Below are 21,685 nucleotides of genomic sequence, written 5' to 3'. Positions count from 1 at the left end.
CGTCGTGTCCGGCAATGACGTCTTGAGCTTGCACAGGCTCATCGGTTGTGGACTCGCATGTGGCTGAGGAGTCCAAGCTTTGAACGGCCTGGGCATTCACAGTGGGGGCATGGGAATTGTCCTGGTTCTGTTGGTGTGCCGGCTGCTGTTGCTTTCTTCCTCTCGCGAGCGTGCAAAAGACCGAACAGGCTGGCGTGCTCTCGTACGACAGGCGTACGACAACTTTGAAGAGCAGCGACGCGGACGTGTTAGTCTATAGACGATCAAAGCAAAAAAGCAGCCCAGTAGCACTTTAAAGACTAACAACATAATCACAAACAAAATGATTTTGTTAGTCTTTAAAGTGCTACTGGGCTGCTTTTTTCTCTCAGCCAAGTTCAGAATCACTCCGCCAGCTGGTGGTAATAAACCGTTGTTGCTTCACATACAGCATCCAGACTTTATCCCAACAGTTTGAACCGGTGCCCTGCTCACCCTGCAGAAGCAGGCAGTGAGCAGGAATACCTGGTTGTGGTTACAGCAGCAGTTCTACAGAAACCAGGAAATGAAATGAAACCCGTGTTTCCTGGTTCGCAAGTGCGACCCTGAATGGGACAATCCAGCCAAGTGAACACGGGGGAGCTGCCTTAGAGGCTGTCTCCTTTGCCAAGTCTTTAACCGCTGTTTGTGGCAAGAGCTGCGTGGTACAGAGGGACACACCCTGACAGATCCAGGCTGTTCCGGCTGGAGGCGGGCTCTCTGGCCTCAAGGGAGGTTGGCAACTTTGGGTGCAGCTGGTTCCAGGGAACACAGAGAGGCATCACGCTCAGGGTAGCCCAGGGGGCCTGGCAGCTCCCAGGAACAGGCAGAGTCTGGGGAGACACTGAGCCCAGAGACGGACGGTAAGGTAAATGGCCCCACCCCATCCATCTTGTCATTCAAGTCCTGAGCTGGGACTCAGCCCCCAGGAGACAGATTCAGGGTCCAGCGTGTCTCTGAATCTCCTCAAGGTCCAGAGCGATTTGTCTCCAAGCAGCCGGGCTGAGGCCCATGTGGGATCCCACCGCTGCCTGCACGTCCCAAAGGAGAAGGCTTGCTGGTCTGGGAGCAGGGACAGCTGGGGTCACCATCCCGCTGGGCAGGGTCCAGCAATACCTGGGGGGGGCTGGACATGGCTCAAGTTCTGGCCTTGCTGGGAGGTTTTATCCCTGAGAGGAATGGTTGGAACAGATGAGGCTTCCTTCTCATGCCGGGGGCACCCACCCGGGAAACTTCCTGTCTTCTCCTCCATCACACTGCCTGTGGCCACAGGCAGATCTTGGAGCTGGGAATGTCCTTAATTATTACTGCTGCTGCACCCCCCGGGGCGCTTCCCTCCCCTGCAGGCAGCGGCGCTGGGGCGGGCAGTGCCTGGGACTGGTCCCAGCTGCCGCAGGAAGACACCGCCCTCCCGCCCCCCGATGGAATTCTAGGTGTAAGTAAAAGGCCCTGGAAGGCTTATGGGGGTGGTGAAGGCGTCTGCTGTGGGCTGAGGGGTGGGGGGGGCAGCAGGATCCTCTCTCAGTGTTGACCTCAGGGCAGCACCAGCCGCGTCCTTGGGATGGGATCCTGCCTCCGCCTGAGCAGGGTTTGAGGGAAAGGCTGGGGTGTCCCTGGGGCCGGGCCGATGGGCTGTATTCCAACAGGAGCAGGAGGGGGCAAATAGCTCAGATGAAGCCTTGGCCCCACAGCCCCTAAGAACAGCCACACGGGGTCAGATTGAAGGTCCACCGAGCTCAGGCAGCGGTTGGGAGAGGTGATCTGGTTCCCACAGCCAGGGTTCAGCCCCCTGCACTCAGCAGCAGCAGCGGGGCAAGGGAAGCAATGGTCCCAGTCGCTGGTCCTCAGCCCTGCTAGTCCTCTGGGCTGCATTGCTTGGGGAAGGGATAAGCAGGACAGGGAAGGGAGCAGAGCAAGGACAGGGAAGGGCAGGATCTGGGGTGGAGGGAGGTTATTCTGGCCCCTCCCTGGGCTCTGGGGTAAGGGCAGGTCACATGGCTGGTGGCTAGTGTTCCCTCTATGTTTTTTCCCGTGCATGTGTGGAATAAATTTTGTCGTGTGCACCAAGGCATGTGCGGGTGTACACCACCAGTGGAAACACAGGCTGCTGGCTGTGGGCCCTCTGCTAATCAGCTGGGTGGCCCCTGAATCTCTCCTGGGCAGCCACCCAAGTACTCAGCTGACAGGGAACATTGTTGGTAGCCCCTCGGTCCCTCCTCACCAGTCTCCTCCAGAACTCTAGTTCATGCATTGTATGGTCAGCAGGGTGCTGAGGTTGGGCAGCTCTGGTCTCGGGGCCGTATCCTGCAGTTACGTTCGAAACCTCCTTTGGGACTCCAGTTTTTATGGTGACTTGCGTCCTGCTTGGCTACACCTTAACCAAACATTTACTCGGGTATTACCAAATAATTCTTCAAGCTGTCCTAGCCTGTGCAGAAACAAGTCTTCACCCAACCCCAGGCCAGCGTCTCAGCTCATTGACAAACTTAGTTCTGTAACAGACGGAAACAATCGAAGAACCAGTTAGACACAGTGCAGAGAAGCGCTAGAGCGACAGGGACCCCCCAAAGGCAAACCAGCAATGACGGAGAGATTTCACGCCCACCCCTGTGGGTAAGCGATTCCAGGCCAGACAGAATACTCTCAAAGGAAGTCGTCTTTAAACATTTGCTTTATTCGGTGATGGGGGGTACAAAGAGGGCAGGATCTACTTCTTAATAGTCTGATATTTGCATTATGTTAATGTTTTGTGAGGGTTGTGATTGTAAGCATGGGAATTTTTCTGCTTCTTGGCTCACAGCTGCTGTTCTCCTAACATGGCTGCAGAAATCAGGCTGCAGACTTTACATTCCCCTCCCTAGCGCCATTTAACAAAGCCATTATTACTATTCCAGGAGCCCAGGGCTCAGATCTGCTTCCTGGGTCTGATTAACAAGGGCCTTGTTCGATTTTGCATGCCAGCTTCCTGTATCCTTCAGGGCAGAGTTGTCCAAGCTGGGTTCCGTGGAACGGTGGCGTTCCGAGCCACATGACTAGGTGTTCCGCGGAAAAATTTCAGTGTTAGCGATATTTTCCGTTCTAAGATATTAAATAAGAAAGTATATGTGTGTCAAAAACCTAAGGTATTTAAATAGTATTTAGAGTGTAGGTATATTAATATTTATAACACATTCATAATAATATCAGAGAGGTAGCTGTCAAAACAAAAAAGCAGGAAAGTAGCACCTAACAAAATAATTTATTAGGTGAGCTTTCATGGGACAGGTAGCTGTGTTAGTCTATAGCGTCACAAGACAAACAAGCAGTCCTGTAGCACTTGTTTTGTTAGTCTTTATTTTTCGTTTTGTCGCAATAGTATAGTTATTGCTCAACCCGTGCCACAAGAGATGCAAAAACAATCTTCCCATTGAAAATAAACCCGTCGAACAAAACTAATTTTGATCTTCCACTAGTTTTCCCTAAAAATAACACATTTATAAAAACAGCACATTTAAAAATATTTTTCCATGCCTAATTTGCTTGGCGTTTCTTTCCCACAAAAGTGGTTTTTAAGCTTTAAGGAAGGATAATCCTTTTTGGAACAATACCGTCCTTTCCATTTTTGTGTAAAAGAACAGCACTGACCAGCTTTCATTTTGGATGTTATTTTGTTTTGGGTTTGTACTCAGTTTTTGCACTTGATTACTGGGTTATTAATCGTTCTCCTCTCCGAAGGCCATTAGTCGTTCATTCAGATAATTTTCTCTTGTTATTTTTTGTTCATTTTAAAATAGACACCTAAAAAATTAACTCTTCAATCACCTTTTGAGAATTATGTGTAGCAATTTTTCAGTATGACGCCCCCTGTTCCCTCCCTGACCAGCCTGTACATGTTCCGTCAGTATATTCCAAGCCCAAATGTGTTCCGTGGCCAAATTAGTTTGGGAAACGCTGCTTCGGACACTTCCCTTCAGCCCGTAAGCCAAAGTTACAGAGGTCAGTGGGGCAGGTAGTCTAGGGGGGTTACTGGCCACATGGCCAGGCCCCTCCCCTTCCACCCTGCTTTGCCCATGCCCCACCCATTCCCCACCCATACTCCTCCCACTTCTACACCTGCTCCCCCATGCCCCACCCATTCCCTGCCCATGCGCCTCCCACCCCCGCCCACCTCTTCAGACAAGTGCCGGGCAGCCCCGCCCCGCAGCATAGGGATAGGGGAGCATGAGTTAGGAAGCTTCCACTGCTTTTGGGCTGTGCCACTCCAGGGGATGGCCGGGGGGGACCACCCCCACACTCATTGGAAGTGGCACGGCATTCACGGTGGTTGCGGGAGTGAGGTGGGGGGGTTGTATGGGGCCCCCTGTGCGCCCACACAGGCAGCGTAGGCAAAGCTGTGATGCTCACTTATAAAGCCAATTGGGTTCCAGTGAGCACCCCAGTGGGGTGAGCCATTAAATTCCGCATCTCAGCTGCAGAAGGCGACCACCCTAATAGCAGCAAGAAGTCCTGGGGCACCTTATAGACTAACCGATATTTTGGAGCATCAGCTTTGGTGGGCAAAGACCCGCTAACAAGCATAAAACTAACAAGCAGGCCTGTAGCGCTAATTTTGTTAGTCTTTAAAGCGCTACAAGCCCGCTTTTTAGTTGTGTCGTAACAGTATAGTTATTACTCAACTCATGCCAAAACAGAGATGCAAAAACAACCTTCCCTTTGAAAATAAACCTCTCAAACGTGACTTATTTTTATCTTCCACTAGTTTTCCCTAAACATAACACATTCATAAAAACGCCCCATTTAAAAATATTTTTCCATGCCTAATCTTCCCATCACGAGCGTTGCCCTGCACACACAATAATTTTCAGAAGCTGAATGATTTCCGGATTGTCACCTCGTTGTTCCATACACATTCGCTTCCTCTCCGCAGTCCATCCGACGTGGGAACATAACATGGGACGGATCAACGATTTTTCTTGTCACGTCTAAGGTGACAGGCCTTACGTGAAGTCGAATCATAAAGTAGTTGCAGGGACATAGGATTCAAAACAACAGCTCTTAATCTGTGGCATATTGCAAGAATACATAGGAAGTCAAAGCACACATTTCTTTATTGCATACTGCGACCATTGCATAATAATTCCAGACACAACTCCCATCTTCTTCCTGCATATGCAACAGCTGATTCTTGTTCAGACATATGTCTTTGGGTTCCTCTGTTTTTAACATAGAAATAATCATCTCTTTCTTGGAAACGGCGAGAGGGAGGGGCTGCCCCGCACCCACCAGAAGTGGCCCATCCTTTCTGCAGGGAGAGGCGAGTGGGGGAGGAGCAGGGGGGCGAGAGGGCGGGGTATGGGTGGAGAAGGAGGCGGTGCATAGGCAAAGAAGGGACAGGAGGGGGACGGCACATAGCTAGTGCGTCCCCGCCATCCCCCCATAGAAGTCCCGCACCAGGCGCCTCTGCTGAGAATAGCACCATCCACACTGGGGACAAACAGAAAGTAGGTCGGGAGAAACAAGGGGAAGGGACCAGATTCATTCTTGCTCAGTAAACATCGAATTGGTGGCATCTTCAGACTTCGGGTATTGCTCTTCTCCCTTCATGGGGAGGGGACGGGAAAGGCTGTCGACACCACAGTCGCTAACAGAAAGTCCATAACAACCTTTTACCTGCTCTCTCCTCCCCGTCTCACCCCATTTCACTTCCCCCCCTCTTGTGTGACACACCTCCCTGTCCTCCTCTGCTCCCCACATTCTGGGCACAGGAAGAGCGGACCCGGACGTCGGCCAGACACAGAGCTCAGCCATGGCTGCCGCAGCTCCGCTCGGGAGAGCGTTAGAAGAAGCCACTTGCTCCATCTGCCTGGAGTGTCTGACGGAGCCGGTGACGGTGGACTGTGGGCATAACTTCTGCCGCCCCTGCCTCGCCCGGTACAGCGAGCGACGGCAGCCCGACTCGGGCACGGAGCTGCCCTGTCCCGAGTGCCGAGCGCCCTTCAGCACTTTCAAGCCCAACAGGCAGCTGGCCAACATCCTGGAGAGCATCAAACAACTGAGGTTAGAGCCGGGGCAAGCGCAGCTGGAGCATCCGTGTGACGCCCCCGCAGAAAAACTCCAACTCTTCTGCAAGGAGGCTGGAAGAACCATCCGGCTGGTGCCCGTAGAGGAGGTTGCCCAGAGTTATAAGGTAGGAGTCACAATTGCTCTTGGCGAAGGAACGCCTGAACGGCCCCGTGCGGTGTTCTGTATGTATCCCACAATGCCCCACGGTTGTCCGCTCTGGCCGCTTCCATCTCCGCTGCTCTCCAGGTATGCAGGAAGTGCGCGGGTGTGCAGAAGGCAGGTTAATGTCCCCCCCAGAGACACAAGGCCAATTCCCTCCCCGAGCGACGGGCTCAGGCTTTCGGCAAGCTCAAGCAGGGGTCACTGTCTGTCACACTCGGGGTGTGTCTTCCATATTTAATGTGCAACCTGGCGGGTTTGAAAGAGGCATTTTTAACACCCACCAAGAGTCATGTTATCACAGGACTCCAGTAGCTGGGGCTTAGCCACGCCCCTGTAGGGAAAGGGCGGCCAACCTGAGCACGAGAAGGAGCCAGGAGTTACCAGTGTCCATTGCCAAAGAGCCACAGTGCTAACCCAGCGGCCCTCATCCGTTCCCACCTCCCGCCGATCAGTGCTTCCTTCTCCCTCCTCCCCGTCACGGTCCGCTGCATGCAGGCGGTTCTAGGGAAGGCGGGAGGAGAGAGGACGCGGCAGGTGGGGGCAGGAGATGGGGAATTACAGAATCACAGAACTGGAAGGAACCTCAAGAGCTCCCCAAGCGCACTCCCCGGCTCTCACAACAAGACCTGCGGCGCCCCACGAGTTCTGAAGCGGTGATGGCTGAGTGGTGACGGCGCGAGAGAACCGGCCACCGTGTTCTGAAAATAGGTTCAGTCTTCAAGCCAGCTGCCCCCCCCACCCCACTGGGCACCCGTGGCCCTGGGTTAGTGTGCTGGACCCCCTGGATCTAGAGCAGGAGGCAGGGGTGTCCCCTATGGTCGCCACACGCCACAGGTGGGGAATAGGACGCTGGGTGGTGGCAAATGCGGGTCTCGGAGCCTTTAAATGTGGCTCCTCCTGAGAGCTTCCCGCCCACCTGCTCTGTGCGTGCGCCCCACTGGTGAGTCCTCGACATGGGATTAGAATGGGGGGATGGGGGTTCCTGGCCCTGGGGGAGGGGGAGGGCATTTTCTTAGAGCTGGGGGGTGCCTGGTTCGGGGGGGACATTTCTTTAGAGCTGGGGATGCCTGGTTCGGGGGGGGAAGGGCATTTCTTTAGAGCTGGGGGGTGTCTGGTTTGGGGGGGAGAACATTTATTTAAAGCTGGGGGGCGCCTGGGTCTCGGGGAGGGGGAGGGCATTTCTTCAGAGATGGGGGGTGCCTGGCTGTGGGGGCGGGGGAGGGCATTTCTTTAGACCCGGAGGGGTAGCATGTGGTGAATCTGGAAAGACGACAACCACCAGCGTGGCGACCTTTGAGTTCCTATTGGGAGCAGCTGCCACAAGGGGTGGTGTGGGGCAGGGCCGGGGGCTGAGCGGCGAGCACCCCCAGCACGTTGGACAGCAGCGCCTGTAGCTCCGGCCCCACAGCTGGCACCTCTGCCGGGAGCCGCCTACGACCGTGTGAAGAGCCACTCGTGGCTCCGGAGCCCAAGGTCGGCCACCCCTGCGGAACGGCCTCCGCTTGCTCCGGCCCTGCCTCCTGCCGCGTGCTGGTTCTCTCACTCAATGCCCCTGCAGGAGAAGCTCCAGGGAGCCCTGGGCCCTCTCCGCAAGCAGCTGGAGCAGGCGCTGGCGCTGGCGTCTGAGGAGGAGAAGATGATCCGGGAGTGGCAGGTGGGTGTCCGGGCTTCTCCTGGCCCTCTGCAGCCACCCCAGGGAGGAGGGGCTGAGAAGATGCCGGCTGGGGCTACAACCTGCTCCGGCTCTTTGCCCCAGGACCGCGCCAGGAGGCCGGAAGCCGGTGGCGTCTCTGGAGGGGAGCAGGGCGTGTGCAGCCCTGGCTCCTCTGGCGTGTGCCTTCCCCCTCTTTGACTGCAGGACCAAGTGGAGCAGCAGAGACAGGCCATCCTGCGTGAATTTAAGACGCTGCACGAGCTGCTGAGCGAGGAGGAGCAGCTGCTTCTGGGGAACCTGGCGGCGGAGGAGGAGGCGGCCGTGCAGAGGCTCCAGGCCAATATCACACAGCTCCAGGAGCAGAGCGCCACACTGCTCAACCTCATCGCAGAGATGGAAGAGGCGAGTCGGCAGCCGGCTGCGGAGATGCTCAAGGTGCGACTGTCTCCCTGCGATGGGAGGTGATGGGGTTGTTCCCCCCGTTGTGCTGATCACACCACTGACACCCACCTTGTTGCTCCCTGGGGTTCCCCACCCCGCTGTCCTGCTGAGCCAGTTCCTCTGGTCTCCCCCAGCCAAGGCAGAGAGTGGGGGTTACTTCCCCCGGACACCCTAGGGCACAGCACCCAGGGGATCCCCCCCAAAAGGGATCAAAGCCCCAAATAAACCCATCCCTCGCTGTGCAAATATTTTGCACAGAGAAAGCTCATCAGGCAAGCGCCCTTTAATCAATGAAGGGGAGATTTAAGACGTAGTGCCCCCGCCAAGTATTAATTACATACACTGGACTTGATCCTAGACAAGGTTTTTACTAAGGATTTCAGTGATTAGAATTGAAAACAGACCAAAACAAGAAAGCTATTAAATGAAAATAAAATGAAAACACATCACAAGTACTAATTTCTCTAAAGCCACACCCACACAGCAGTGTTATTTCAGAATAAGCTATTCCAGAAGAGATTTTCCATAAAACATGTACCAAAATAGCGCTCAGCTATTTCGAAATAGAGCGTCCCGACACAACAGAATCTATTTAGGATTAGAGCCCTTAGATGCACTAGCTTATTTCGAAATAGCTCCTATTCCCGGTCTACACAGCCCCTATTCTGAAATATCTATTTTAGAACGGGTGCTATTCCTTGTAGAATGAGCTTTACCAAATTCAAAATAAGCTGCCTGCTATGTTGACGTTATTTCAAAATAGCGGTTGCGTTGCGTGGGCACTCACAGGGTTATTGCGAAATAGTGGCCATTATTCCAAAACAACTTTTCTGGGTAGATGCAGCCTAGAAGAGATTAATTGCATACAGAGGCTTACCCTAAAGAGCTGTTCTAACGTCAGGTAAAGTCTTCACACCGGAGCTGTTTTTTCTCTGATTTGGGTCAGTGGCCTTTCGTCGTCTTTGTTTCCTCTTAAGGTTGTGTCAGACACATTCCAAGGCAGATAGAAAAGAAAGAAAGGATCACATCTGTAACTCCCCATTGCATGGGAAAATACTGGACAAAATAGCTCTCAGCACCAGGTGGGAGGGTCACATGTCTTTCTAGCACCAGCCACCGTCGGAGCAGGGCCGGTGGACGTGTGGCCGGGGCAGGGTTAGACACTAGGAAAAACTCTTTCCCCAGGAGGGTGGAGAAACACTGAAATGTGTTACCCAGAGAGGTGGTGGAATCTCCATCCCTGGAGGTTTTTAAGCCCAGTTTGATATAGCCCTGCCTGGGATGATTTAGGGTTGGTCCTGCTTTGGGCAGGGGGCTGGACTCAACGACCTCCTGAGGTCCTGTCCAGCCCTTGGATTCTATGGTCTGGGGCCAGGCATGGAGATGTGTTTCACGCTCCCCTGCCAGCTGAAGCTGCCTGAGGACCTGGGCATTGTCTCCTTAGGTTGGCAGCAGGAAGCTGTCCAGGAGAGAGGCTGGGGGCTGAGGGTGTGGAGCTCTGCGAGGAAGTGGACGGACAGGGGGAGGCGTGTTAGGGCCGAAGCAGAGGGTGTGTGTGTGTGTGTGTGTGTGTGTGTGTGTGTGTGTGTGTGTGTGTGTGTGTGTGTGTGTGTGTGTGTGTGTGTGTGTGTGAATAGCCCCGGCTATTGCTAACCTAAGCAACCAGGTACCGCCTGTGCTCCCTGGGAAACAGAACAAAGGAGAGCGGGGGAGCTTGGCTGTTTTGTGAATGGGAAGCTGGGTAGGTAGAGGGGGTTAGTCTGGAGGCTGGAGAGAAACACAGGAGGCAGGATCCCAGCGGTGGGGACCGGGGCCTCCTCTCCCCGCTCTGGGCTGGGCTGACGAGTTTGGGTTGCTGCACCGATGATCCTGCCGTGTCCCTATCAACTAGCAAACCTTCCGCTCTGCCTGCTGAGCGAGAGTCGCTCCTGCCTGCGGTTGGGGGCAGAGCCCGGGGACCCCTCGAACCCCATTACATCTAGGGGCTCCCGTTGCCCGAGGCAGTGTCATCATCAGCCACGGAGACGGGACACCGGAACTCGGTGATCAAGGCTGAGTGCCCCCCAGAGAAAGGCCTGGCCGCGAGCAGGTCTCTCTGGTTTTTCCCATACATGGGCAGAATAAATGTTATGTGCACCAACATCTGTGATGTGCACCACCCCAGGAGAAACACAGGCTGCCGGCTGTGGGCGCTCTGCTAATCAGCTGGGCGGTGCCTGAATTTCCCCTTGGCGGCTGCCGAAGTGCCCAGCTTACCGGGAACCGGGGCCCTGATGTGTTCGGTGTGGTGGATTAAATCTGGTAGAGTCATCCCTTAGGTTGGCACATGCTCTTAACCCACCTGCCTGTCTCTCTGTCTCCTTTCAGGCCGCGAGAAGCACGTTGATCAGGTCTGTTCCCCTTTCCACTTCTCCTTCTGTGCCTGCGGGCGATGCGGGGGCAGCACAGCCGAGTGACGAGGGCGCTTTTCTTCCCAGGAGCGAGCGCGTGAAGCTCCAGCCCCCGGAAACCGTTTCTCCTTCCCTGAAGAACGTGTACAAAATCTGCCTTGACATGAGGAAAATGCTGAAAAGATTCTCCCGTGAGTGACAGCTCCTGGCCTCGATTTCCTTCACCCGTGGGCAGGGAGGAAAATGGACGTGTTTTGTTCATGGGGAGGGTCACGTCACGACTGGCACCCTGGGGTGGCAGTAAGCCCCAGAGCAGTGTGTCCCAATTTATTTGGCCAGAAAACCCTTTTAAACCCCAAAAGAATTTTGCAGAACTCCATTCCCAGGCTGTACCCACCTCAGTGCCCAAACCCGCCCCCATCTCCAGGCTTTACCCCATCACACAAGCCTGCCCCCACATCCCCAAACTTTACCCCTCTCAGCCCCAAACCGTCCCCTCCTCCCCAGGCTTAACCCCTCTCAAAATCTGGATTTTATTTATTTGCTAGAAGGTCGACTTTGGTCTGTTTGCTGTCACTTAAAATCTTTCGGAGGGGCTAGGGTAATATGGCACTGTGGGATATGCTAATGAGGCTCTTCCAGGGATATGCAGTGCCTCATTAGCATAATGGCAGCCGCACACACTTCAAACCTGCCAGTTTCAAAACGCAGCTGCCCGTGTAGCCGGGGGCCTTTCAAAATGACCCCCTGATTTCGAAAGCCCCTTATTTCCATCTGGTTTGGGGAAATCAGGGGCCTGTTTGGAAAGGCTACACGGGCGGCTGCGTTTCGAAACCAGCAGGGTTGAAGTGTGCGTGGCTGTCATTATGCTAATGAGGTGCTGCATATTCATGACAGTGCCTCATTAGCATATCCTGAAGTGCCGCGTTACCACAACCCCTCCAAAAAGAGCGGCAAGTGTGGCCACAGCCTCTCTGTAGTCAAAGTTTTCTGTTGTATTTTAACCTGTGAGTCTTTGTGTGAAGTGTTGAAGCATCTTAGCTGTGTTAAGAAAGGCCAGCACAAATCTTCCCCCTGTTGAGCAGGGAATGGACCCGTTAAGGAGCTTGAATCTTGCAGTGCATGATGGGTTTCTCCTCCAGTAGGGCAGGGCTTGGAAACGAGGAGATTGGCGGCTGCCCCCATTGCTGGTGTACAAGGCTATGCCTATATGACAGAGTCCTTTCGAAATACCTTTCCTAGCAGCTACACTCCGCACACGCTGCTTGTAAATAAATTCAAAACAGGAGGGTGTTATTTCGAAATCGGGAGTTTAGTATGATAGGGTCTGATCACAAGCCCTTGCGTGCTCCATGAATCGGGGCAACCTGGATCTATAAACTGGCTGAAGCATCCAAAGGTGTGGACAAGCCTTTTCCATTGACGTTGTTGATTGGCCGGGAGCACTGTTTAGCTTCTTCATTGGTGTACTTGATAAAATAATAGACTAATAGAATCCTAGGGCTGGAAGAGACCTCAGGAGGTCATCGAGTCCAGCCCCCTGCCTGAAGTGGGATCAACCCCCACTAAGTCATCCCAGCCAGGGCTTGGTCAAGCCGGGAGTTAAAAACCTGTAGGGATGGAGATTCCACCACCTCTCTATGCAACGCATTCCAGTGCTTCGCCACCCTCCTGGGGAAGTAGTTTTTCCGAATACCCAACCTACTCCTCCCCCTCTCTAACTTCAGACCATTGCTCCTTGTTCTGCCATCTGACACTACTGAGAACAGCCTCTCTCCATCCTCTTTAGAGCCCCCCTGCAGGAAGTTAAAGGCTGCTATCAAATCGCAAACTAAACAAGCCCAGATCCCTCAGCTTCTCCTCATAGGTCAGGTGCTTCAGCCCCCTAATCATTTTGGTTGCCCTCCGCTGAACCTGCTCCAACACATCCACATCCTTTCTATACCAAGGGGGCCCAGAACTGGACACAGTACTCCAGATGTGGCCTCACCAGTGCCAAATAGAGGGGAATAATAACTTCTCTAGATCTGTTGGAAATGCTCCTCCTCATGCACCCCAATATGCCGTTAGCCTTCTTGGCTACAAGTGCACATGTTGACTCATATCCACCCTCTCATCCACCATAATCCCCAGGTCCTTTTCTGCTGCACTGCTACTTAGCCGGTCGGTCCCCAGCCTGTAACGAGTCTTGGGATTCTTCCGTCCCAAGTGCAGGGCTCTACACTTCTTTTTGAACCGCATCAGATTTCTTTTGGCCCAGTCCTCCAGTTTCTCTAGGTCACTCTGAACCCTATCCCTACCCTCCAATGTATGTAGTTATGGGTGTTACCTAGAGCAAACACAATTGAAATACAGGTACATAGTCAACATGCGTAACTCCAAATCCAAAATGGAAACATTCACACCCAGAGGACAATCCTGTTCAGCAAGTTGTAACTTTTTCCATAGACACCTCACATGACATATTTTGTACAAGATGGATCACAATTATGTCCTGTTCAGGTCACGGGCTTTGTCTACATTGGAACGTGAATAACAAAACTTTTGGCATTTGGATGTATGAAACCACACACACAAAGGCCGTGTCTACACTAGCCCCAAACTTCGAAATGGCCACGCAAATGGCCGCCGTGCGGCTCGTCCCGACGGGGCTCCTTTTTGAAAGGAGCTCATGGGAATAAGGGGATTTCGAAGTAGGCAGGATCCTTTCGAAAAGGAGCCCCGTCGGGATGAGCCGCACGGCGGCCATTTGCGTGGCCATTTCGAAGTGCCGCGGCCACCCGCATGCTAATGAAGTGCTGAATATGCATTTCAGCACTTCATTAGTAAACTTCGAAATGGCCATTTGCATGGCCATTTCGAAGTTTGGGGCTAGTGTAGACGTAGCCAAACACACACATCCACACACCTGAACATCAAAAGATTTGCCAACGAAAAGCTCCTGTGCAAACAGCACTTTTGTTGCCAGGAAAACTCTCTCCAAGTGACCAACATCATCTACGCCACCCTCCGTTTAGCAGCATGGCTGTAGTGGCACAGCTGTGTCCCAAAAAGGTGTGTTGTGTAGACACAGCCATCATCTCCTGAGATCTCTTCTAGCCCTATGATTCTCTAACTAACTAACCCACTCCCTTTAAGGCTACAACCCTCCAATACAGCAAAAAGTGGGATGCAGGTCAATTACCCTCAGATCCCAGGGACCCCAGCCCCTCCGCACTGACTCTGTGACTCTCTCCCCAGTGGACGTGACTCTAGATCCCGACACGGCTCATCCCAACCTCGTCCTGTCTCGGGATCGGAAGAGCGTGAGACGGAAGACCAAGCGACAAAATCTGCCCAATAATCCAGAGCGATTTGATCCCTGCGTCTTTGTGCTGGGCGCTGAGGGATTCACGGGCGGGAGACATTACTGGGAGGTGGAGGTGGGAGACAAGACAGCCTGGGAACTGGGGGTGTGTAGGGAGTCTGTGCACAGGAAGAGGCAAGACCACCTGATGCCTACAAATGGCTATTGGACTGTGTGTTTGAGAGAGGGGGAATATACGGCCCGCACCTTCCCGCCAACCCACCTCCATGTGGGCTTCAAGCCCAGCCGGGTGGGGATTTTCCTGGACTACAACGTGGGCAAGGTCTCCTTTTACAATGTGACTGACAGGTCCCATCTCTTCACCTTCATGGACTCCTTCCTTGGGATAGTCCGTCCTTTCTTCAGTCCCTGTGCCGAAGCTGGAGGTAAAAACGCAGCTCCCCTGACAATCTGCCCAGACCCAGCTTGGGCAAGAGGGAGTCTCAGTCCCTGAAAGAGGCATCTCAGCTGGCCACTCATGCTCTGCCGGAAACCCAGACTTCCCAGCACATCTGGAAACAGCATAACCCTGCCTGTACTGGTGTGATGGTGGAAAGGGTATCCCCTCCCCCACTTTTTCCTCTTACATTCCCTCTAATATTTTCTATCCATGCGTGGATATTTTTCCCTTCTGTGTGTGGAATAATTTCTTGTTATGGGCACTGAAGCATCTATGTCTTCATCGTACAGATCTTGTAGAACCCGGAACTAGTTGGCCAATGTAAGTTGATACTGTTCCTGCATCTGTGTGTCTTTTTTGCCAAAGAAAACGTGATTCTGGGGTGCGTTAACAGGAGTGTTGTGAACAAGACACGAGAAGTCATTCTTCCGCTCTCCTCAGCACTCATTAGGCCTCAGTTGGAGTCTTGGGTCCAGTTCTGGGCACCACATTTCAAGAAGGATGTGGAGAAACTGGAGAAGGTCCAGAGAAGAGCAACAAGAATGATGACAGGTTCAGAGAACATGAGCGATGAGGGAAGACTGAGAGAACTGGGCCTGTTTAGTTTAGAAAAGAGAAGACTTACAGGGGACAGGATAGCAGTACCTCAAAGTACCTCAAAGATGGCTACAAGGAGGAGGGAGAAAAATGGTTCTCCTTGGCCTCTGAGGACAGGACAAGGAGCAATGGGCTTAAACTGCAGCAAGGCAGGCTTAGATTAGACATTAGGAAAAACTTCCTGACAGTCAGGGTGGTCAAACACTGGAAAAAGTTACCTGGGGAGGTTGTGGAATCTCCATCACTGGAGATATTTAAGAGCAGGTTAGACAGACACCTATCGGGGATGGTCTAGATGGTGGTTGGTCCTGCCCAGAAGGCAGGAAACTGGGCTCAATGACTTCTGAGGTCCCTTCCAGCTCTAGTGTTCTATGGTTCAAGAGGCTGAGGTTGTATCTCTGTCTTCTGGTTGCTGTTTCTGCTGTATGGTGCAGAAACTTGGAGCACAGCAAAGAGGACTGTCCAAAAAATCCAGACGTTTATCAAGCATCTGTGATTTAGTTGGGGTTGGCCCTGCTTTGGGCAGGGGGCTGGAGTCGATGGCCTCCTGAGGTCCCTTCCAGCCCTAGGGTTCTGTTACTCTAATAATTGCCTCCGTAACATCCTCTCAATCCACTCAATCCACCATCAACAACAAAGACCTGGGGCAACTGACTCACCAGCTTCCTGCTGAAGAAGAACTCAGGAAGAAAAGAAGGTGATGGGTTGGACATATCCTTAGAAAACCAACCACCAGCATCAGAAGACAAGCAGTGAGGTGGCAAAGTTTGCAGATGACACCAAACTGTTCAGGATAGTCAAAAACCAAAGCAGACTGTGGAGAAATTAAAAAAGATCTCAGCAAACTGAGTGATTGGGCAGCAAAATGGCAAATGAAATTTAATGTGGGTAAGTGTAAGGTAATGCACTTTGGGAAAAATAACCTCAATTATACATACAATATGACGGGGGCAAATTTAGCAACAACAGATCAGGAAAGGGATCTTGGGAATTATAGCGGATAGTTCTCTGAAAACATCCACACAGTGTGCAGCGGCAGTCAGTAAAGCAAATAGGATGTTAGGAATAATTAAAAAAGGGATAGAAAATAAGACAAAGTATATCTTACTTCCCCTATATAAAACTGTGGTACGCCCACATCTTGAGTAGATGCAGATGTGGTCTCCTCACCTGAAAAAAGATATATTGGCATTAGAAAAGGTTCAGAAAAGGGCAACTAAAATGATTAAGGGTTTGGAATGGGTCCCATATGAGGAGAGCCTAGAGAGACTGGGACTTTTCAGTCTGGAAAAGAGGAGACTGAGGGGCGATACAATAGAGATATAAAATCATGAATGGTGTGGAGAAAGTGAATACAGAAAAGTTATTCACTTGTTCCCATAATATAAGAACTAGAGGACACCAAATGAAATTAATGGGTAGCAGGTTCAAAACAAATAAAAGAAAGTTTGTCTTCACACAGCGCACAGTCAACCTGTGGAACTCCTCGCCAGAGGACGCTGTGAAGGCCAGGACTCTAACAGAGTTTAAAAAAGAGCTCGATAAATCTTTGGAGGTTAGGTCCATAGATAGCTGTTAGCAAGGGGTAAGGTATGGTGCCCCTAGCCTTTTGTCGAAGGTGGGAGATGGATGGCAGGAGCCAAATCGCTTGATCATTGTCTTCGGTTCACCTCCTCTGGGGCACCTGGCATTGGCTACTGTCGGCAGACAGGATACTGGGCTAGATGGACCTTTGGTCTGACCCAGTATGGCCGTTCTTATGACAAGCCTGAAGTTGGAATCCACCAGGAAAAAGGAAGAGAGGGGGGCCCAAGAAACACCAAGCAAAGAGACCAGAAGGCAGACACTAAAAAGACGGGATACACCTGGCCCGAACTGGAAAGGACGGCCAGGCTAGGGGATGCTGGCGAATGGTTGTCACTGGCCTCTGCTCCAAGCTGCAGGAGTGGAAGAGTCTTACCACTAACACTATAACAAGAAGTCCTGTGGCACCTTAGAGACTCACAGGTATTTTGGAGCATCAGCTTTCGTGGGCAAAGACCCGCTTCAGCCTCGCTGATCCTTGTCACTATTAACACTGTGGGTTCTTCCCATTCATGGGCAGGACAGATTTTGTCACATACACCAAGGCAGGTGTACCAGCAGGGGACACACACCCCTAGCCGTGGGCGCGCCGCTAACCAGCCGAGTGGCATTTGAATTTCCTCTGAGAGGCTGTGTAAGCGCTCGGCCCCCAAGGAACGATGCTCTTCACCCTTCTCCCTTGCCAGCATCCAGCCTGTCGTGGAGGAGAGTAACTAGGGGTGTAGCAGGGCAATAGACATGGAAGAGTCTAGCTCATAGGAGAGAGGCTGGGGGACGGGCTGTAATAAGGGGCGAGAGACCCCTCCCAGGAGGACGAGCCCCTGGCAGAAATGACGGAGCGGGGCAGAGAAGTCCAATCAGCACAGTGGAGCTGGCGAGTGACAGCCTGCGGAGGAGGATGAGGTGGCCGTAGGGGGTAAGCAAGCACCCAGGCCTGCGGTACAGGCCGCTCTGCCCGGCAGACTCAGCTGTGGGCGCGGAGCTGGTCACAGTGTGATGGAGGGAGCTGGGGAAGGGGGTCAGGAGCTGGGCCAGGGGAAGAGGAGTGAGAGCCAAGCTCCAGGGCTGTGTGAGCGAGGGGCCAGGCTGGGCAAATTAAACCCACTTGTTGGAAAGATCCCAGGCAGCTCCCCCTCTTCCAAGTCTTTGGTCCTTCGTTCAGAATCCCCTCACAGCCCAGGGCGACGCTGGCAAGAAATACTCCCATTCCCAGCGAAGGGGGTTTGCCGCCCCATCGCCGTTTGCTGCTCTGCCTTCCCTATCGCCCGGCCCAGGGAGCCCCAGGAACCCTTGCGTCACTCGAGGGCCCACGGTATTGTTACAAGACAATTCTAAATCTCTCAGGCCGCTTCATTCAACTCTACGAGCAGTGCAATGCTCGGGGGTTAGAACTGCGGTTCCCCGGCCTTTCAGCATCACGCCCCCCTTTTGATTTTTGAGAAACCCTCACGCCCCCCACCTCTTCTTTACCATCATCCCACCCCCCTTGAACAAAAAATTCACTTCCTAAGTTGAAATAAACACAAAAATGGGATATAAAAATGTTATTTAAAATTAAAAACAAGCACAAATAGTTTTCTCAGCCCCATGAAGGCCACCAGAGCTCACTGCAACAGCCACCTGCCCGCCTGAGACCTGCGCTGCCAGAGCTGCCCACCTGAACCCTGTGCCATGGGGGCCGCCCACCCACCAGCTGCCTGCCCATCTGCTGGGTGCTTGAGCCCTGCCCTGCTGAGATTAGCTGCCTGCCCCAGCCAGGGGCCAGCTGCCCAAGCCATACACCCAAGCCCCATGCAGCTGGGGCCAGCCTCCCGCCCGCCAGCCTGAACCGCCCAAGCCCCACGCTGCCGGGGCCGGCCGCCTGAGTCCCGCACTGCTGGGGCCAGCTGCCAGCCCGAGCCGCCTGAGCCCTGCGATGCCGGGGCCAGCTGCCCAAGCCCCACAAGCCACTCAAGCTCCTGCCATCCCACAAAGCCAGGCACCACCGGCCCCCTGGATCAATCTAGTGGCCAGCTAGACTGATCACAGAGGGGGAGCAGGGCCTTGTTGGGTCGCAATCTGATGCTCCCCTGGAGTTGGTGGCAAGAGGAACCCAAGTCCCATGGCAAAGGACCCTGCTTTTAGAATCGTTTCCTGTGTTGAGGTTGGCTGTGTCAGTCTGCGACTGGTGTGTTCTCTTTCCGATACCAGTGGTTCTCAAAACATCTGCAAAAGGCTCATCCTGTAACCGATTGTCCAGTGGTGTCTGCTCCATGCTTTAGAGTCGTCATTCTGCCAATCCAATCACTTCTTGACTGGGGTACACGCTGATGGTCCTTCTCTGACACCGTGGAGTCTGTCTTCACCCTCGCTTTGCCCCTCCTTCCTTGGCCATCTGCCTCTGGGGATAACCTTCCCACCTTGATCTCAACACAGATACACCACTGCCACAGGTACGCAACTCTTACAAGGACCTCACAGAAAAGCAGAATAAAAGCTGTTGTAAATCAAACACGTAAGGCTTCAGCCTTCAACATTATCCTGTAATCTTATTAACACAGACGTAACACCAAAAACTCTGGCTCTTTACCTATTAAACTCACTAAACTCTAGAACAGAAGCCATATAGTCAGTTAAAAAACTTAATCAACAAAATCCGTCAGTGTTGCATGTGTTCATGTGTTACGTTACACGGCTACCTTGTAAAGCCTAAAGTTTAAAAGAGAATAAAACCTTCAGCTCCAACATGCTCTTACCTCACCTCCCTCACCTGAGCCAGGCACCCCCAGCCTCTCACCTATCCCATCCTCCCCCTCACCTGAGCCAGGCACCCTGTAGCCAGACAGCCAGCCCCCCCTCTCAGACCAGCATTGCTGGGAACACAAGGGAGCCAAAACAACAGGGCACTTAACATAAATTCCAGCACAGCCTTTGAAGCTGTGAGAAGCACAGGTGTGCTGCTGCAATGTGCCTCTGGGAACATATACAACGATTAGGCTCACAGCAGACAGAGAAGCTGTGACAGACATGGCTCTTAGCCCCTACTAAATAGCGTGATGCACACACACCAACATCCTGGGTGGGAAAATATTTACCCTAATAAAAGAATATCCAATAGTCGAAACTTATTGTTTCTCTCCCTTGCAAGTGTAAACTACTCTTGCGAGAGCTGGTGTCACCCAGACAGACCAGCCCCAATTTGGCATAAGAAAGGAGAAAGAGAATAAAGGAGTACAGAGGTATAAGTATGGGACCTGCAGCACCATGATTTTTGAGTGCTTTTCACTATCTATCTGCTGGTCAGATAAGTGACAGCCTCCCAAGGCTTCTGCAGCTAAGAGGGTCCCTGAGCCTTGTCCCTTATTCGTCTTTCCGCGGAATTGAGCGACCGATCCTGGCTTGGCACCGCTGGAATCGAGAGATGCAAGGAGGGTAAGAAGCACCCACACCTGATCTCCTATCTTTAGTGTACACATATTTTGAAATAGAGCTCTATACTTTGTTTTCTCTCTTTGGGATCGTGGCTTCAGCTTTGTAACTTGTTTGTGTAACATCTATACATTTAAATAAGTAGGCACTAGCAATTTTGTAACCACATGATTAGAATCTAGTTTAATAAATTTTGGTAACCATTTGTGCATAAGCCTGACTTGTTTCTCTGGTTTACTGTAAAGCAGCCAACACAATTAAAGAACCTCAGCCGTTTTGGCTATAAAGCCTGGCCATTAGGTGAGAGTACTAAGAGCCTAGCGTTGAGTTGTGCCGCCTCCACGGGGCAAACTCTTGGGGCGCCTGTCAGTCAATCCTGACTGCCCACTGCGAAGGGGCTCTGAGCTCTAGCAGTTAAAGTCACGGGTGTGGAAAGGCTCTTAGTGCTGCCATTGGGGCGCCTGTCAGTCAATCCTGACTGCCCACTGCGAAGGAGCTCTGAGCTCTAGCAGTTAAAGTCACGGGTGTTTAAAACCTTGGGGCATCCGTCAGCCTAGCCCGGGCTGCCCGCCGCGAAGGGACAGTGCGTCCTAGCGGTTAAAGTCACGGATGGTATAAAACGGGCATAGCTGGCACCTCACCAAACATCCTTGGCCATCAGCTAACACACCCCCAGCCTCTCACCTATCCCATCCTCCCCCACCCACCTGAGCCAGGCACCCCCAACCTCTCACCTATCCCCCCCCCCCGACCTGAGCCAGGCACCCCCAGCCTCTCACCTATCCCATCCTCCCCCCCGCCACCTGAGCCAGGCACCCCCAACCTCTCACCTATCCCCCCCCCCCGACCTGAGCCAGGCACCCCCAGACTCTCACCTATCCCATCCTCCCGCCCCCCACCTGAGCCAGGCACCCCCAGACTCTCACCTATCCCATCCTCCTCCCCGCCACCTCAGCCAGGCACCCCCAGCCTCTCACCTATCCCATCCTCCTCCCCGCCACCTCAGCCAGGCACCCCCAGCCTCTCACCTATCCCATCCCCCCCCCCGCCTGAGCCAGGCACCCCCAGCCTCTCACCTATCCCATCCACCCGCCCACCTGAGCCAGGCACCCCCAGCCTCTCACCTATCCCATCCCCCCCCCGCACTCACTTCCCTTGCAGGAGGCAGCCGGCTCGGCTCCACGTGGATCTTCGGCGGAAGCAAAGGCCGGATGGATCCCTCTCCAGGTGGGGGGCTGACGAGGGGGTGTGAGGTCGTGCCCCGGGAATTCCTTCACGCCCCCCCCACCGTTTGGGAACCCCGGGTCCCAGCCATTCCCATCCCACCTGTGGCTCCTGCCGGCCTCGCCCTGCACCTGCCCAAAGCAACAGGTGCAAAACTGACGCCGCTGACGGCAGGATGCGCCTTTTCCCGGCCCCTCCCAGGCGCCCGGGGAAGAAAATTCCCCCCCCGGGCTCGGTGTTAGCTGGTGAGTGCGGCTCTCCCATGGGGCGTCGTTGGCTGGGAGGGGCCAGGACGGTGGTTTGCAGTATCTGAAAGGTGGGGGGACAAGGAGTGGGGAGAAAAACCTTGGGCGCTGAGCGACAGGTGAGATGGGGGGCTCGCAGGGGGGCGCTGGTGGTTGGTAGAGTGGGCGCTGAGC

At 53.3% G+C, this 21,685-nt stretch overlaps 1 protein-coding gene and 1 long non-coding RNA gene across 2 annotated transcripts; one reads left to right on the top strand and one right to left on the bottom strand.

Moving 5' to 3' along the window:
* Window positions 1–2,949: 2,949 nt before the first annotated feature.
* LOC142025014 (uncharacterized) lies at window positions 2,950–21,280 on the bottom strand. Its single transcript, XR_012648578.1, has 4 exons — window positions 21,193–21,280; window positions 10,659–10,840; window positions 9,195–9,288; window positions 2,950–3,096 (listed from the first exon to the last, which is right to left on the bottom strand). It is a non-coding gene; the product is annotated as an uncharacterized LOC142025014 (long non-coding RNA).
* On the top strand, window positions 5,804–14,788 carry LOC142024880 (E3 ubiquitin-protein ligase TRIM39-like). Its single transcript, XM_075017186.1, has 6 exons — window positions 5,804–6,184; window positions 7,781–7,876; window positions 8,081–8,311; window positions 10,685–10,707; window positions 10,795–10,898; window positions 13,948–14,788. Exons 1-6 carry the CDS (start codon window positions 5,804–5,806, stop codon window positions 14,505–14,507), a joined length of 1,395 nt encoding a protein of 464 aa, XP_074873287.1. The 3' UTR covers window positions 14,508–14,788.
* Window positions 21,281–21,685: the final 405 nt, after the last annotated feature.

This window comes from Carettochelys insculpta, chromosome 22, assembly GCF_033958435.1.
Source record: "Carettochelys insculpta isolate YL-2023 chromosome 22, ASM3395843v1, whole genome shotgun sequence".
NCBI classification, from domain to species: Eukaryota; Metazoa; Chordata; order Testudines; family Carettochelyidae; genus Carettochelys; species Carettochelys insculpta.
Note: the sequence above shows the minus strand (reverse complement) of the source record. Positions and strands in the feature narration are given on the sequence as shown.